Source organism: Macrobrachium rosenbergii, chromosome 19 (genome assembly GCF_040412425.1).
Source record: "Macrobrachium rosenbergii isolate ZJJX-2024 chromosome 19, ASM4041242v1, whole genome shotgun sequence".
NCBI lineage: Eukaryota > Metazoa > Arthropoda > Malacostraca > Decapoda > Palaemonidae > Macrobrachium > Macrobrachium rosenbergii.
The window spans coordinates 11,501,657-11,521,656 of record NC_089759.1 but is presented as its reverse complement, the minus strand read 5'-3'; the positions used below and the strand labels follow the sequence as shown (position 1 = coordinate 11,521,656).

The window sequence follows — 20,000 nt, the reverse complement described above, 5'->3', positions numbered from 1 at the left end:
TGGAAATCATAACAAAACATAACAAATACATTTTTTGCTTACTTGTACGTACAAATGAAACCAGCAAGTGATGCTCGTTCACAGATAAACAGGCCCCACACACACACACACACACACACACACACACCCACACATACTCGGTGCCTCAGAGGAAACCATCTGCCGCTCTCAGGTGAAGAACCTCCGCAGGACTCAAGACGGCGAAGCCAAATAACATATGCTATCGCCCCAGGCCTGTATGTGTGTCCAGTAAAAGTAACAGGAAACACTTTTTCCTCAACGTGTAACTACATGCGGTTGTTTGTCTCGGAAACTGTCTAAGAAAACTGGACAGAAAAATATGATTTTTTTTTTCGAGGCTGGTCTCCCATGATTTACAGCATGACGGGCTTCCCATGGGTGGTCATGTTTTATGGATGAAATAAACCGCGTAATAGCCGGTCAATTTCTCATGAAAGGCGGACGAAAGAGAATTCTTCATTACAAGTATAATGAATGCCGTTATGTTGAACGGAACAACACCGAGGAAGCAATGTTTTTTCCCCTCAAAATATTTAATGTTTAACGAGACAAACTATGGAATTCAGTAACAAATGTTGACTACATTCACGATACTAAGTTTATTTTGTTAAAGTCTCTATCATCTAAGCACTTCCCTAATAACATTGTGTTTTCATGTTTTGTAGGTGACCTGGATTCACTTTAGAATCTAATGACTCGGTTTTTAGCAGGATTACGCTGTCTAACTGATTCAGACCCAAAACACATTATTTTTTTTTTCCTCATGGGACAAGCGTCCACAGAAGGCCCATTTATGAAAAGCATAACAAAGAGAGAGAGAGAGAGAGAGAGAGAGAGAGAGAGAGAGAGAGAGAGAGCAGGAAATAAACAACGATCGTAGGCCAACTGAAAAAAATCAACAATTACATATAAAAACAACAGTCGACTTCAGAAACACGGAGGCAAGGGTAAAAGCCAGAGTGAAATCGCGACACCTCAACAGAACATGCACACCTGTACTCAGAAAGCATGCAATACAAACCAATGCTTGTGGCACAGACGCTCAAGGACGTTCCCTTTCAAAATAGGGTTTATGGAAGATGGCCAAAAAAGAATATCTTCCGAATATGGTCTACATCATATTTCCCATTGTTGATAAAATGGAAACCACCTAGAATAAACTAATATTTGTGGCATTGACGCTCAAGGACGTTCCCTTTCAAAATAGGGTTTATGGAAGATGGCCAAAAAGAATATCTTCCGAAGATGGTCTACATCATATTTCCCATTGTTGATAAAATGGAAACCACCTAGAAAAATCTGACCCAAAAGATGAAGTTCCCAGCAAACAGCAGATAGCTAGACGAGAAACATTACCCATTAATGAAAGAAAAAAAGATCCGCAGAATGTGATCGAAGGGAAACATCAAGTATTGTCAAATATTCATAGCTATTAGGTGTAGTTACCCATTTATAATAAATCATGGGAGGGTATACTATGCAAGATCGGCCAGTCAGAGACTTAGTTTTGCGCCATACATCATAGAGTACACAACTTCTAATCTGTTCCGATTTCTGTTAAGATTAGGAGCAATTGCATTTCATATTCGGAGGGGAGTTGATAAATGAAACAAGAATTGCTTCTTATACATACAATACAGGCTTCTTTTCTAAATCAACAATCATGTCAATAGCAAATATCTGAAAACAGCTAAGCTACTACAATCCTACCCTGAAACAACAGCCAAGATAGGTGTAAGGCCCTCCGTCTCACGAAAATTTATAATCAACAACCTGTCGACAGTCACTTGAAAATCAATAAAAGAGATAGCGTACACAGCATCCAACACTCAAGTTAGGACATTTATTTTGCAGTAAAATCATGGCTAAGCAATCAAAATAACACTGAAATAATATCGAAAAAGTATGAGCTCAATTTCATTGTAAAGAATTCCTAGGCTGTAATTCATCAAATCCAAAGTGGCATCATAAATAGTTATTTAAATTAAGCAAATCTGAGCGAGTACAATCGTCGATGTAATTTGTTTATGGGCCTCAATACTGCTTATCAACTCGTATGCATGATAACCACAACTAATCCCATTTGACATTACTTGAAAAATTTTAAGTAACTTCTGGTAAGAATCCAAAATTATTAAATATCGGAAATGGTCTGTAACTCAAAAATTACGTTACACTCTCTCCCGTTGCAGCTACATCTATCTCTTAAAGTTAAGATAATCATCTTCGGTCAATAAATATTTTTTTAAGATTAATGCTAACTTTTTATTTTTTGCTGGAGTTAACTTCAACGGTGAAGGGAGGAGTTAAATGAAACGCACACAAACCGTATCCAGATAACACTTTCTAACTTTTACATTTTTCCTCTAGTAGCCTATATACCAGAAACTCATTTCAACCGCATCTCTTCACAATTGCTATCTATTGTAACCAGTACAATCTTATTTTACTATTTAATTCCAGATTAAAAGGTAATATTTTCTAATCATAAAAAGGCATAACGTATCAACCTTCCATCGTTCTCAGCTAGCACTCTGCTGGTCCCGCTTTCGATTCTCCGACCGGCCAATGAAGAATTGGAGGAATTTATTTCTGGTGATAGGAATTCATTTCTCGTTATAATGTGGTTCGGATTCCACAATAAGCTGTAGGTCCCGATACTAGGTACCCAATTGGTTCTTAGCCACGTAAAATAAATCTAATCCTTCGGACCAGCCCTAGGAAAGCTGTCAATCAGCTCAGTGGTCTGGTTAAACTATGGTATACTTAACTTATTTACTTACGAACAGGTAAAAGGAAAAGAAAGAATCAATAATGATTATAACCGCTAAAAGACAACGAGTCAGCGATCTATGATATTCTTCCAGGCGAACTGAAGTCCAGTATTATAAGTGACAACCTTGTCTCTTAGAAAGACCGAACATTATTACACCTTTAATACAGTACTCCATCGTTTATGCTACGATCTAAGGAAATAAATAAGCTCTTTATGAAATATATACTATCATTCGGTGCGGACAAAAACTTCATGGATCAATAGCAGGCTATATGACGTTACGAAGGGGCAAGGTACAGCGAATAAAGTGCTAAAGATGCCTAGGACAGTATTCAAAACAAGAACAAAAGTGGATTTGCGAACTTACAGTTACGGTACAGTCAACACTAATAACCTACCATTTATTCATAAATCATCTCTTTTTACAAACTCACTCTTCTGGGTAAATCAACGCAGTGCATGGATTTGCACAATCATTACATAAACAAAAGTAACCGTTTTTAAAACAGACTTTATTTCATAAGCGATGGCTGTTACTGACAATGTTGACATAAAGAACGGTTAGCTTAAAGATCAGATTTCAATTAATTTTCTAATAGTCACCAAATATGGTTTCATCAAATGGATTAAATCCTTGGGAGAGTCAAAATTTGCTACTAAAATGGAAGTCCACTCAACAGCATGGATTTACTTTTAACGGTCTGGTGGGCTAATTAACTAGACTAATTTAGCTTACAGTAGTTTGACGCCTTCTAACAGTACACGTCAGCAGACTCATCGCAACGGTAACGCCAGCAAACCACACTGTCCACTTGTTATCTAGCAACAGCAAAGTTTTACTATCACGTATAAAATGTGACTAATAATTAGGCGAGTTCTTGAGAAAGACGTAAAATATTCTGATTTACAAAATGACTAACCAAAAGCTGCTGTTATGAGCATTTTTATGATTTTCTCTCCACAAATAGCAAAGAATATGGCAGGCAATTTTCAAGACACAGTTCGGCGACTGATTATGGGATTCGTAAAAGATATACGGCGTCGAAAGAGCTAGACTAAGATTGCATACAAGTACAATTCTCTGCCTTCCTCTGGGTTTCCACTTTCTCTCATTTTTCAGAAAGAAATTCATTTAAATAAGTTCCTTGCAATGACGGAGCTTCATTTCAGCGGGTTTGCGCGTCTCGACCTTATCGTAAGTACGAATATAGAATACAGAATTTAGGCCAAAAGCCAAGCGCTGGGACCTATGAGGTCATTCAGCGCTGAAAGGGAAATTGATAGTTTAAAGGTTTGATAGGTGTAGCACGAGGAAATCCTCGCAGCTGCACTGTGAAACAATTGTTAAGAGAGGGTGGAAAGGAAGATAGAAGAAAGAGAGTATGAAAGAAGGTAGAGTAAAAGGAATGAAAGGGGTTGCAGCTAGGGGCCGAAGGGGCGCTGCAAAGAAACTTAAGTAATGCCTACAGTGCTCCGCATGAGGCGCACTGACGGCACTAACCCCCTACGGGGGTAAATATGAATATAGCAGGAAGCAATAAAACATTTGTTGTTTCTTCCTGTTGCAAAAATGAAAAATATTATTGTCGAATTTAAAACGAGCCTTCCGTGTTTTGATATAATGGAGACAGCCTGCATAAAAACTTTAAAAGGAAAAGTTTTCCATTCTATATTTCTGTAGTTCAAATATTAATAGTACCACTCGACAGAGTACGGCATTCATATTAAGTATTATATTATACATGAAAATGCCCAAAAAAAAATCCACTTAAGAGGGAGAAGCATTGCCGATGATTCGCCAATCAGAAAAAAGTCGTACGATCATTAATAATCTCACTTTCCACGGTTTTCGCCCTCCTGTGATCGGTATGAATCAAGACTAAATAAAATCGGAATATGAGGCACAAAATTCCTCTACTAATGAACCCCATTTAGTAACTCCAAAGCACGATGCGTAATTAAGCAAAGTTCCACTCCGTGAAATCTAATTCATCATGACATGAATTTCATGCGAGCCAAAATGTCCTAATTAAAAATTAATTAGCGCTGTGATTGAGCATCCTCTGGTGTCCTAGTATGTTATGCCGAGATATGACTGAATAATTTAATTGGGCAGCCATTTTGCAATACAAGAACTCATTGGTTCTTGACAGCAATGTGGATTTATCAGTATCATATGTTATGTACACTGAACCTGTTCTAATGCGTACCAAAAATAGGAACAGAAATCAAGTGTTGTACTTCAGGAGAAACTAGAATCGCTATGCTGGCACCTGAGCCTCACTGTGACCCTAGTACTAGCACCAGATTCCTCCCCGTTAATCGGGGTTGCGTCATCTCAATTCAGTCATAAGGTGAATACCTACTATTCTTGGTGAAAGTACAATGATAAAAGTAACTAGCAATCTTACAAAATACTCTGCCTCTCTTAATCCTATGAAAACTGAATGCATGGATTTGATTTTGGTTATTTTTTCATGTAAAATAAAGGCGAGTCTGAGGTCCATTGCAATAGCCTTCAATATAACTTTACAGCGCTTTCAATTTCTACATATTTAGGCCTATATAATAACAATTACAATCAGTAGAGAGCGAACAAATAAGAATATTTGACTAGATTCATGTTAAGAAAACATGCTCAAACTAACAAAGCACAAGTTTAATTACATTTCATAACGCATGCAATACATAAAATATGGAAAGCCAATATCCAAACGGCATTTAGGGTTCAATCCACTTGGAATCACAACTATCTTCGTTTAAATTACCTTCCGTTCCTACGGCACATATGAAGTGACGTTTCTATTATTCGATCTGCCGATATTTCTCCCAAAACTGCATTTTTATATCCAATTCACCATGTCTCGTGCCCATCGCCATAAGGATAAAAGATCACATTAATGCAGTGAACAGGACGTGATCAGAAATGTTAGGCATTTAAAGCTAGCTGGTCATTCCCCTACAACATACGTCCAGTATATCAGCTGTACGCCTTGTTCCCCTCTTAAAGGATGTGACTCCAAGGGGGGTTATGCAATTTCTAAGCCTCAATGGATGTTCAGGGGGTATTCACTGCTTACGACACCTGGGTATTTCCTGTCGGGTAACCATCCCACTGAGACCAACGATGCTTAACTCCGATAATCTGAAAGCGCAAGACCAGAATCGCGTTACTACCACAGGCAGTAAATGTGAATAATTAGAAAGCTTTCATCCGGTCGGGTCAGAGTAATTTGTCGAGGCCCTCCCGTTTTGAATACATACTTTCTAACCGTGCATTAAACATACATACATCCATCTCTCTCTCTCTCTCTCTCTCTCTCTCTCTCTCTCTCTCTCTCTCTCAGATGCGCTCCTCTACAGCCGGCTAACAAGTAGAGATGGGTCAGAAATATCAGAAGACAGAGAACGACAACAACGTGGGGAACATTTTTTTTTCTTGAGGTTATAAACTAGTGGTATGAAGGGATTAATTTAATTGCTATAACGTAAGCTAAAGAAGACAATTCTACAGCTTTCAAAGTGTAATCAGTAGTAAGGAAATTTCGGAGTTGAAGAGCATAGGACTATAATGGAATCACTGCAAGGATGATTTTAGCGGAAAACGAAATGACGCCTCGTACACTATCTAGATTGTTTTGTAGAATGAGGAATAACGAAACAAAGCCTGATGATCGGGACTTGAAAGTCCGAGCAAAAGCAATGGGGTAAGACAATATGGTAGCAATAAAGGCTTTGTAACTGCGTTGGATCCTATGATAATATTCACGCTGCTCATTCTCAGCAAGCTAGAAAATGAATTGACAAAATGTTTGTGGATGAACAAGCTGGCTTTAGAAAAGGTAGGAGTTTCACATATCAATATTCACTTGTGTTACGGCATTTATGCAGTGGTGAATGGAATTTAACAATCCCCTTCTGATGGCTTTTGTTGCCTGCGAGAAGGCACTTGATTGTGTCCACACACCAATATTATGGAAAATCTTGCGCAACTATGGTATTGTCTTGTCCAGTGAATTTGCATGAAGAGTGGGCTGCTTATAAGAGATTATTATCTTATCTTTGCAGTTTGCCCTTCTCATGGATTCCATAATGGGAAAGGCGATTAGAGATGGCAGAGAGGGTAGGACTGAGCAACGATAAAACCTTGACAAGACATGGAATACGTAGATAATGCCGTTTTATTCAGCAAGACGCACAACATATACAGACACGCTTAAAGATTACACACTGGTCCAGTATGATCTGCATTAAGCAGACATGAATCATGGTATGACAATGAAACAGTCTAAGCTGTTTGGTAATTAGGGGAGTTCCATTAAAAGATACGATGATGATGAAAGGGAGATGGAGACGGCTTGGACATGCCCTCCGCACCACCTACGAGAAAATAATACGCAACAGTGCCATTGGGCACCTGAAGAATTGCAAGATCCACCCCTACGTCAATAAGAACGATGAAATGGGAGTGAGAATAGTGGACGTGAAAAAATGAGAAATACTTGAGTGGCGGAATTTTTCTTAGGTCTTAAAGCCGCACGGCGTTGGAAGCAATATATATATATACATATATATATATATATATATATATATATATATATATATATATATATATATATATATATATATACACGTGTGTGTATGTGTGTGCTTGCACTTCCATGGGCGTGTGTAAAAACACAATCATACGAGTACGCTATGACACATGACGCACGCGTTTATAAACCTCGCAAGAAATATAAATTTTTGCTCGAAATGTTTACACCAAACAATAAAGTAAAAAATATAAATAAACAAGAGCAAAGAAAGGATATGACCTTAGTTGGTATCAACAAAGGTTCAAGAGAACCTACTTTTTATCTTCAATTTTTTCTTGACATTTAAAGAGACTTTGTTTTCGTACGTTATCTTAGCTAAAAAGCCAAGTTGATTTTAAAACTGCGAAAGTGAAAAGCCCTCTCTCTCTCTCTCTCTCTCTCTCTCTCTCTCTCTCTCTCTCTCTCTCTCTCTCTCTCTCTCTCTCCACCACCCAAAGAATTTTACTATCACTTATCGTGTTTCAAATTAATTAGGAGGAAAAAAGTTTCTTAACTTCCTAGACACGCATATTCAAACATCTACACAAGTCGTGCCCTTTCACTTTATTACTAGTCTTCAGCCATCAATCAAGAGTGAAAACTAATTGATAAAAAAAAAAACAACGAATAGAAAAAGGCCTGAAAGTGAAACTCCTGACCCAGGTTAAGGAAGCTGAGGATGCGACGGCTCTTCGTGGAAAGCGCTAATAAACATTCTTGCATCCAGTTGCCTGTACCTCCCACTACTTGGGAAAACATCTCGATGTCACAGTTAATGCGGTACCTACAACCTTGTTTACAGTTTTAAATTATTCCTAGATAAAATTTTTATTACTTGACTATTCAGACCTCAGAATGAATGAATGTACCGTTTCTGCAAGCCAAATAAATTCATTTGCAATGGCTAATATTCAATGTTTACACGAGGAAAAGTAATGAAATATCTCCCATGCATTAAGAGACAGAAAATGTCTACGGGGCACCTTGTAAGAATGTAATGGATTCCGCTACATCTGAAAGATGATAGATCTAAAAACTATCGCGTCTTACAGGATAAGCGAAAGTGTACATCCCCCATTTTCTTGTAAGGGAACACAGACATCCTTTCTAATATGAGCAACCCCATAAAAAGAAATCTTACTGCACAATATTACGTTGCCAGGTTGAAGGCATTCTTGCAAAGCCTCAAACCAACTCTGAACATGATAAACGAGAGACTAAAGTTTCCCGGGAGAAGTTAAGACTTTGATAGCGAGATAGCTAAACACTCCTCTATTTATTAAATGTTAGCTCTGATTCAAGATGTCTTCTGTGATAACATCTACGAGGAAATGAAAAAAGAAAGTGGAAGTATTTCACCACTGTTCGTTCTCATAAAAGGTACACCTAATAAGAAGAATATTCCTTCCAACCTACAGAACCATTTTTAAATTTATATTTATATGTATGATTAAATATTCCAGTGGTTGCTTAAAATGTGTTCACTCAATTCTCCACGACTATCGTCAACGACTCGGTTGTTCTGAGAGTAACAATTTCCGTACTAAAACTGAGACGTTGAAAATTTCTATATAAGTTGCAAGAATATAAAAAATAAGTAGAAAAAACGCTGACATGCAAATAAACGATTCGATACGGAAGACTGAACAGTTTACCGTCTTAACAGAGTATTATTATTATTATTATTATTATTATTATTATTATTATTATTATTATTATCAAGACGTGCCAAATGTCGTTCTTATAGCTCATTCACCATTAACTACAACGTTTGTGAAATACAATTACTTTTTGATAAGTTGCAAAATACCAAAACAGTTTACTTTTACTCAAAATAAAAACTTGAAAAATATAAAAGCAAATCAACAGAAGCACAACTTGACACCCACTTTAAAAAGAAATTACTACGAAAGAGCCTTCCTTGATAAAATTCACACTAAAATTCTTTTGCTTCACTGGATTTTGAGGAAAGAGAACCGTTGTGTATCAAGCCAACCGTAATGATATGGGTCTAGTAGGCAACGAAGTACTTGAAGAGAGAGAGAGAGAGAGAGAGAGAGAGAGAGAGAGAGAGAGAGAGAGAGGTGGGGGTGGGGGGATATTTAGCATAATGAAGCTGTTCCCCGATTACCGAAAAATTCCTTGAAAAGTCTTCAAAGACCTCATTCACTTCCTTTCATGAAATGGTTTCACTATCTTCCCGATTAAAATCACGAACAGAAGAAATGCAACGAACCGGCAACCACACTGCGCCACACACACACACACACACACATACATACATACATACATACATACATACACACACACACACACACACCCAGCCTCTCCCCTTAAAATAAAAATAAAAAATAAAAAGCTTTACCCTCCAAAGGTTTTGGTCTTATTTATCTTGTCTTGATAAATTGTAACGACGCCAGCAATAAGGGATGATAAATGAACTGTTATACTGCAAATGACTATTAGGAACAAGACGGCAAAATATCTATTAAAAATATAATTCTTTACGGTATGTTGTGGGGAATGGAGACTGGTACAAAACCGAGACTCAAAGTGTTTCAATTTCTTTGATGATCCCCGAGCTACAAACGAAACAGATCTCATGTAGAACTGCTCCTCGATGAATAGGCCAGTTATTAATTTCTTACTTTTACCTACGCCACCCTTATTTAGAGAAGCCTGGTACTTGGAGTTTAATAATAATAATAATAATACTAATAATAATAATAATAATAATAATAATAATAATAATAATAATAATAATAACCACATCCAGTAATTTTCATCACAATATCAAAATACTACATGCAAAGTTTAAAGTTACATGTGTTGGCGTCACAGCGAAGGAGATAATATAACCACGCCAAGTTGATAAAGAGATACAGTCACACAAAGGGCGATATCAGATGCTAGATAATGCTGACTGCCTTTCTTTGTTAAACAATTTACAAATATACATAGGCTACACTCGAAAGATCCGGCATACTGAAAAGGGACGGTGCACTGGGTACAGATAGATAAACGCGCAATACATAGGCTATATGTACATATATACGATTATTTTATGTATATAAAGCGAACACTGTTAAATATCCTTCCAATGTAAGATAAAACTTTTCATAACTAATGGAATCATACACAAATTCCATTACACTCTTTTAGGAATGTGTTAATAGCTCCAAAATCGAGATGGTATTACGCCAGATTTACATATGAACGTATTAAAACTGTTTTAACTTTATCTAATGTAACGTGTCACTTAGGGTTTACATATTTTAACGTCTTTAATAGCTGCAAATCTTATTTATGTCGTGTTTTATGAATGTAAAGTTCACTCTGGTCACAAAGTAACATCTTCAGGTGTTTAAATCTATGACGAGTATACTCCAGAAACGTTCAGCTTATGCTTTGTTTGATGTAAGAGTCAAGTTGACTGTGGTCGTAAAGCTACATTTTAAGTATATATTTATCTCTGGGGCTTAAATATCTGGCAAACATGCAGTGCTTTAGCTATCCACTACAAGCTTGCTCGTGTTTCGTTACGACTTCCGTCACGGAAATAAAATCACGAACCTTCGAGCCTGTGATCGAGGACTGAACGACGCTGTTGAAAGTTTGAGATGCCTTTAGCTGCAAATGCTTCCTGCTTCGGGGGCATTCACTTACAAAGGAATGCTAAACGATGGGTCGAGTAACCCACTTCACCGTGGAACCCTGAGAGGGAAAGTTAAGGCCCAGTGGTCCTTCGAAGATAAATATTTATTGAGCAACCAGCAGAGAAATATTCTCGCTTTCTCTAATCCGTTAGGCCTACCAGCCACGCTGCTTATACGGGAAGAAAAAATTTGTTCACGCAACTTGAATTTATATTATTTCATCATGGAGCCCGAAAAAAAACCTGTTCATCATGCTAATTAATTATTTCTACCCACTTAACACAGGGATTTAAATGTTGTACTCCCACAGTAGGATTTTTCATGGTCTAATATTCTCTGGAAACTATGGTTTTACAACAGTTTAAACTTTAAAGTACTTGATAGTAGAAGTTTCGCGAGTAAAACGTTATGTACTTAAAATGTGTAAAGACATACCATCACATTACTTACGTACACCGTCTAAAACACACGCACCCTTTTTCTCTGGGTCGACCTATGGATATAGCCTATGCTAAACGAAGATCGAGTTACGGACCATAGCCTACATGAGCAAAACCAATACATTACCACTCAACGAAAATTACACCTATGTAAATACAGTGCGTACTACGTGTTTATATCTCATGATTAATTTAATAAATTTAACAGATCAGCAATAAAACCAAAGACAACTACATTTATCTAATTAATAGTGAAACTCATATCACTAGAACACTCGCTCGCTTATTCAAAATAAAACATATGTTTCAACATGGAGTGAATAGGCCTACTCACAATAAGCGATAGTTCCCAAGAGCCATATAAAATAAGCCTACGTGCTCTAATAGTTAAAATGGGAAATATAAAAACAGCTAAGAGCAAAAGGTTAAGCCACCAAAAATAATAACAAAAACAAGAGACTATTGCAAGCCCCTCGTGCGTTAAAAGGAGAGACGGGCGAAAAAAGGGGCTTCATCATCTAAAGCGCTTACACCTCATGAATGACAATGAGAGTTCAGAACAAACTGCCATGGCAAAATTCACGACAGAGCTGCCACTTCTACAGGAATTTTAAAGGCTGGGAAAATTACTTCTCCTAGCTCACTGGTCCCAGAGATGTTTAGGCTAACAGATGTTTGGTCACTTCAGTATTTCATCTCAGAATGAACTGACACGTCAAATATAACATTTTTAATTTTATTTCTGTTCCTTTTGAAACCCATAAATCCTCACCAGGGTTGTGAGGGCCACAAGTGATCTCAGGCCGAATATTTCTTTAAACAGCTAGTAATCATTAAACACCTTCATATACAATGCCCTTATCCATGTTTCCCTAGTTGACTAGGTTGTTCGGCTAAGCGTTTTCCCGAGTTAAGTTGTAACCTCTTATAGGGATACATCCAGGATTCTTGCTCATAAATCAGTTACTATGTATCATGTCTACTGTCTTTTGGAGTGTATCAACCTTGATTCTGCATCAGTCTGACACTTGTCAAATTACGTTATATGCAAGCGCTATCACTACTGCTTTTTGGTGTAATTATGGGAATTATCATCTAACATGAACATACATGCCACCGGGCTCAAAATCCATTTCTCTCAATTTAGAAACGCCGACTTAATATAAATAAATAAACATGTAACATATAAAGCACATCTTTATATATCTGGGAAACACACCAGACTCTAGTCCTTAATTGCACGAATGCAATTTCAGGCCTCTTCAAGTGACATCTGCCAGAAATCAAACCAGCCAATATTGGAGGCAAAATTAAAACTTGGGTATTTTCATCGAGTTCCCGAAACTGAGAACACATTCGTTTAGCCTACATGGAACAAGAAAGAAGCGATGACCAGTACTTTCACTTAATGACAAATCAAGTCACATCAGCACAATGGAAGTGCAATTAACCTGTGCTAGTCAAGTTCAAGTGTATGACATGCGGGGTACCGGCAAGAACTTCGCAAAAGTGCAAAACTGAGCACGCTATTTCCACGGGCCGATCGAAGACATATTTCAACAGGAGTACATCTTAATATAATTTTCACTTAACTTAGGGCGCCGTGCCATGACCTGGCCAGGGGGTTTCGTGTATAGCAAAACGTGTGTGCAACTACTACGTAACATTACCCAAGGCTCTTTTAACTTTTCCATTTACCTTTTTTTTTGGGGGGGGAGGGGGAGGCGTGGAGGGGGTGGGGAGTGAATGACTACAAAACTTGGCAGTTCAAAGCTGGTCAAACTTACAGAAAAAAATGACTCTGCTAAAGGCATGGTTTTGAAATAACGTTTGAGTTCAAAATGAAACTTAGAAGAATGAAAGCACTAAGCATTTTAGAAAAAATGCATAGCCTATCTCGTGTGTGATTTGCTATAATTGGCCATAAACCACTCCAAACCATCCATCTTCAGTTCTGTTATTTACAGACATCTGTATCTAAAACACAACTGAGTTAAAAAGACCTGGGAAAAATAAATCACGCCGTAAGAAACAAATGTTTACAGTAGTGCTCAGGCTATGCTAGGCTTATAACACAACAATAACAAAGTCTGGCAGCAGAACACTGAACTCTTTCTGACAAACACTGGCGCAGAGAAACAACAGCAGCAAAAAAAAAAAAAAACAGTAATTATAAATACATACGTATTAACTATTCTTTTTGATCCGATCTCAATTATAACTCTTAAACTACAAGTATCAAAAGATCTTTCTCGATTTTCCGGTGCCTTGCACTTAAAGTCACTTATAAAGAGCCAGCAATTGTTTTTAGGACGCCACAATAAAATTATTTTCAATGTTCCATCAAAAAGAGATTCTGCACAATCACAATCGAAACTAGTTGTTCAAATGAAAACAAGGTTCATGATTATGAAAACAACATTTTTTGTCTGGAAGTGAAATATTAATGAGAATGAAGTTAAAACGCTTCACTCCTTATCCTCATCTCATTACACAGGCCCAGTATTCATAATAGACACACACACATAAATATAGCCTATACATACATACATACATACATACATGTGCGTGTACGTGAGCGCGCGCTATGTATCAGCCAAACGTGAATCTTAAATTAACTCTCCCAAACAAAGTGACAGGTTAGATAGTGGACCAGACCGATTTCCCAGGCTGCGGTTTATCCCTTTCTTAAAACATTCCTAGGATAGGCCCAAGGTCTACAGAATACCGGATAGGCCTATCATACTGATGGGTCCGTACAACTCTCTCTCTCTCTCTCTCTCTCTCTCTCTCTCTCTCTCTCTCTCTCTCTATTTCTGTGTGTGTGTGTGTGTAAACAGCTTCCAGATGTGAAACAGCCAACGGAAAATCAGAGATTAAGTACACTGAAAGCACGGTCAACAAATAATAGCGACAGACGGGCGATCTGCAGTTCGTTGCCAGCACAAATTTATCGTAATCGCACTGGCAATCATGACAGAGAAAATCAAAATGAAAATTCGCTATACCTAAATAACCTCCCAGAAGAGAGCTCACCAAAAAATAAGCTCAAGTCCCCCCGTCCGTGTGAAACCTTGTAAAAGCTGCGACAATGACCAATGACCATTACGATTTGGCTCTTCAGACCTATTGTTTCTAAACCCTAGTGTTAAATTTCACACGAGTCGTCTTCACACGTGTCACGCAACTGCAGACCGTGGAGGGTAAACAAGACCTCCTTTCGTGTTTGCCAGCTATCAAGAATTTTATCTACAAATTGTATATACTCTATATATATATATATACATATATATATATATATATATATATATATATATATGTGTGTGTGTGTGTGTATTGTACATACACACACACGCGTATATATACGTATACATAAAGTCTAATTAAAATCACCAGTTTCCACCTGCTTTGGTTAATTTGAGACTTGCCGTTTCGACCCTCTCTTATATTAGCATATTTTGACGGCATGCGTACACGAGTATAATGCGTGTGTGTGTATGTGTGTGTATATATATATATATATATATATATATATACAAACCCCATGGGAGAAAGTCAGAGTATATAGCCCAGCTGAACTCCAATGAGCACCAAAAGAGTTGGAAGGCCCAGACCTATATGGACGAGAATTAGCCTATATGAGATAGAAAACTAAAGGGGTAGAAATTTGTGGAAGATATGCACAAGAAAGACATGAGTGGCGGAATTTAACAGAGGCCCTTTGCATATACGGGTCATTTTTATTCATGATACCTACAATCCCTTACTTCTCGACGTCATCGCAGTTTTTTTTATATACGCTGATCATTGCAAGACTATACACAATTCATTAGAGCTGACAAGATCCAGTCACACCATCGCATCATACATTGCTTGCATATACTGTATAGCCTACATAGATTTATATGTACATAACGTATTCACTCAAATCAGTAAACAACTGCATTTAGTCCTGCTAAGTAAAGCTGACCCCTGATGATTGCTTCCTTTGATTGACTAGCGCACGACAATCACGGCAATCTCGTTTCTTAGGGGACAAAGTCCCCTACTAACTTGTGTGACCTCACAACAGCTCCAACTATGTCATAAATGAATATGGTATGTGTCCGGTCGCATTCTTTCAGGTATGACTAATGTTTGCAAATAATAGCTACTCAATTGTCTAGTAGTATGGAAACGTTTTATAATTTAAAGTTTTCATAGAATTCTGTGTAACATTTCGAAACTAGCCCAAATCACTGTCCCACGCCCTACTATTTCAGCAACAATAACTGCAATATATGTCGCAGCATACTTGAAGAGTTCAATGCATTTTAAGGGCTTGTTTGCTACAATTTAAAAGCCTTCAAGTTTACAAGGTGATAAAGTTTCCGTTGAATAGATATCACACTAGGATTTCAATCCGTTTTCAGAAACATGGTAGAATTATAAGCGATACGCTGTATTGTGCCCTATGTAAATCATAGATGACCAGTTTTCCCAGCTCTTGACTTGGCCTGTTTGTCACATTTCCAGGGAGAGGTATTAAACAAGGAACATATATCCTTAGAAGAGCACCATACAGAATCCTCTAAAGAAAATGCAATCTGGGTATACAACGTCTGCTTCATCCCCCCTAGACCCTAAAGTATGAGTATCACACGGATGCCCTAGTAATAATGGCTGTCTATGAAAAATGGATCAAAGAACCGTTACGGTTGAGAACAGAAACGACATTCATCTCGAAATCACCCGAGACAATTACTTACAAACTGCAGGGAGGCAGATTGATTGGCAGTGAGAACTTCTGCGGACTCTGGAAAACTAATGGCTCCTGAAATTTACTGGAGACTGACCTTCGTTTGTACTCGACAGGTCAACTTATAAAACCAACCCCCACCAGACATTCATTATCTGGTGCTGAAATTCTTAATAAAATAATTCGTCTGCTGAATACATAACATCTGGATAAGGAACAACATCTGCAATACTAATAATTCCATTACTAATAAAATGGGAGCTTTGAAACAGAAAAACGCTAATAAAATTATCACAGCCTATGAAGAATTATAGAAAGTACAGTATATAAAATAAGTGTACCACATGCCAAATTATTAAAGATCTTAAGATACTCAAGGCTTGGCTATTAACTGCAGTATCATTTTATTTTGTTGAAAATAAGCTTTTAAGTACAATACTCCCAAGTACTGTTAAAATAAATAATTCGCCTGATTTTCTACGACTATAGGCTGTATGACAAAATATCTTGCAGCGTGGGCTGAGTTGAAGACAAAAGTAACCCATGCAATTTTCACACACCTTAGCCTACCAAAGAGTGATTATAATGGCATATACACTGCGCACCTACAATAGGCCTAACATGTAAACATCATGAATTTGCAACAAACCCTGCAAGGTAGAATAATAGTTTTAAATGTTTTCGCAGTATCAAAACATGCCATAAGGATTGTGTGAAATATTAAACATAACAAAATAAAATATTACACATAATAACTCACAGTGGGTCTCTGGAGTCCGGCACGGTGCGATTAAGAGACACCTTATCGCTAGCGATAAGATTGAATGCCTCCTTCTTCATGACTTCTTCGGCGAGTCGCCCTTCTTCCCCGGTGAGTCGAACTGGCTTTCCGTTTTCCCCTAATCCCCTGACGACCTTCTTCTCGTCCTGGGCTAACCATTGCTCGGCCTTCATTCTCTCGATCATATCTTCATTACTCGGAAGATTCTTTTTCGGGGCCTGCAACCTGGCATCATGCTTGGGCAACTGTGGTAAGTCCACATTGGGTATCTCCTGCACTGGCTTGATAACTTCCTCGACGTTATTAACATGCACGATTTGAAGATCCGGCTGGGCCACTTGGGCCAATGGCTTGTGGGTTTTGGCTTTTTCTAATGCAGGGATGTGGTTGATGTTGTTGTCATCCTGCGACTTCCGCAGGGTGTTGCTGTCAATGTCTAGGTCATCATTCTTAAACCATAAGCCTATGAACCCGATGAACGTGCAGAAGGCAATGAACTTGAAAAGGAGACCGCGTCTACGAGGGTAGAAAAGTTTCACACCCATCTTCTTGGGTAGGTGGAGGTGGTAATTTAGCATAAATGCAGCACTAACGCAAACGGCAACTTACAAGAGGGTTAACTTATTCTTATGGATACGATTAAAACGACGTACAAGACTTGAAGGACACCAGGATACGGACAGACGCGAGCCTTTGAAACAAACACACTGGTATGTAGTCAAAAGTACGAAAACAGCTCTATCCTTCCCTTCTTATTCTTGTCAGTAATTGAAACTATTTACCGTATGACATCACGTAACTCGCATTACATACACATTCGTCCACTAAAAAACTAATGTGATCACGAAGGAAAATACCCAGTGCAAGTGACAAAGTTGCACACCAGACGGCGACCATAGACGAGCGCAGTACGTCCTGACGCTTCCACGCCTACACTCACACTAAAGTGTGCGCGACTTCTCTCAGAGAGTGAGCGGAGCACAAGCGACAAGACTCCACCTTCGATGAGGCTGTGGCTATGGGTTGTCTGACTACCCCTGTGGCCGGGTCCCATCCCGTCGGGTCTAGCCGAGCCGGCCCACGGGTGCCAAACGTCGTCTGTGTTGCCACTTCAGTTAAATATCCCTCCAAGCGATTCATTGTTTAAACGGAATTACTGCTCGTGGATATTTTCCTATAAGCTAACATTTTTTTTTTATCCAAGTGGATGGAAGGTGTGATTGGTTTTCTTATTTCCGTAAGGAAACCTTTTCAACTGCACCTTCTCGTACACAATAAGATTTAAAGAAGCTTAAAGATAATTCCTTTCTTAGTCATAACTGTTGCGGCATTTAGTTCTCTATCAAAAAAATAAGAAAACCCCGATATATATTTCAGTGCTTGTCTTTGCGAGCTGTACACCACGGTAAAATAAAGTGGGATCCATACATTCTCAAGTTATCTCAGTAAAAGTTTGAACGATGGAAAACTTCTTAAAGAAACGGAAGGTTTCTTTAACTTGATTCAAATAACATTTAAAACATTAGAGTAGAAAGTAGATGCATAGAATTAACATGAAGCATTTATGTATACAGTGTTCTTGTTACTATTACCAAAATCTCTCTCTCTCTCTCTCTCTCTCTCTCTCTCTCTCTCTCTCTCTCTCTCTCTCTCTCTCTCTCATATATATATATATATATATATATATATATATATATATATATATATATATATATATATATATATATATATATATATATATATGCGTGTGTGTGTTTAATATACAAACCACAAAATTATTTTTATTTATTTGTGACATTGCAGACCAAACCTTTTTTCACCGAAACTGAGAGAGAGATTCGTTGTTGGGTGGGAGCTTAACATTCCACATTTGTGCTGCAGAAAAAATAAAAAGGAAAAAATACCGTAATTAATGGACGAGTGCCAATCAAAAATAGATTGGGTAAATATCACTGCATTATCCCTAGTAATAAGCTTATATTTTGAGGATACCATGAATTAGGCAGTTAATGAGGTATTCTATCTAAAAGAGTTTTCATTGAGTATTCTTCAGTATTTCCGTCTTCCACTACACTGTTAATTAATAACTCACGAAGACTTGCTATGAAAGTTCCAAATTCACTTTGTTTTTAGCAGAATAGACCCAAATTCACTTTGTTTTTAGCAGAATAGACCCAAATTCACTTTGTTTTTAGTAGAATAGACCCAAATTCACTTTGTTTTTAGCATAATAGACCCAAATTCACTTTGTTTTTAGCAGAATAGACCCAAATTCACTTTGTTTTTAGCAGAATAGACCCAAAGTCACTTTGTTTTTAGCAGAATAGACCTAAATTCACTTTGTTTTTAGCAGAATAGGCCCAAAATCACTTTGTTTTTAGCAGAATAGACCGAAATTCTCTGTGTTTTTATCAGAATAGACGCACTAATTCTCAGCTTCAGTGAATAACAATTAAGAATCGTGGTATCATCTGTTTTCATGGAGAAGCAGGTATGTGCTTGGTAAAGTGACGAAGATGTGAGACAGAAGTTTCTAGGTAGGAAAACTTTGGGATATATAAAGGTCTTGCTGAGAAAATACAAGTGTTCATTGAGAAAATGAAGTGTAGTTGTAGAGTCTGAATGAATGAAAGGAGACGGAAGCCATTGCGATGGCGTGACTCTCATAGCTAGTCAGTCCATGTGATGGAAGGAACATGAAAAGAAAAAGAAAGTTAGAGACGAGACGAAGAGCCGGTAAAAAGAAGGTAAAAATGATATCGTAGGAAAAGACGGGCCGGAGTGTGCTGAGACAGCTGAAGAGTACAAATCAGTGGAAAGTGAAAGGAGGCAGACAAGCATAATATTCACAATATATTTTGTTCTTTCATCGCATTTGGACATCAAAACCTCCGGGTGCTTTATTATTATTATTATTATTATTATTATTATTATTATTATTATTATAAAAATCAGTAAAAATGTACCTCAGTTTGAGAAATCTCGCTGCATTCTCTTCTTCCTTTTGATTT

The 20,000-nt window shown here is 37.7% G+C and overlaps 1 protein-coding gene across 4 annotated transcripts in view; it reads right to left on the bottom strand.

Annotated features, from left to right (window-relative positions):
- LOC136848632 (probable N-acetylgalactosaminyltransferase 9) overlaps positions 1-18,089 on the bottom strand; it is a 328,259-nt gene extending 310,170 nt beyond the window's left edge. The window contains exon 1 of one of the 4 annotated variants that reach the window (XM_067121032.1): positions 16,969-18,089. In XM_067121032.1, the coding sequence (XP_066977133.1) occupies positions 16,969-17,567 (599 nt within the window). In that variant the 5' untranslated portion in view covers positions 17,568-18,089. The remainder of the gene's footprint in view (positions 1-16,968) is intronic. The other 3 variants (XM_067121031.1, XM_067121033.1, XM_067121034.1) reach the window with 3 other exon arrangements.
- Between the last annotated feature and the right edge of the window lie 1,911 nt (positions 18,090-20,000).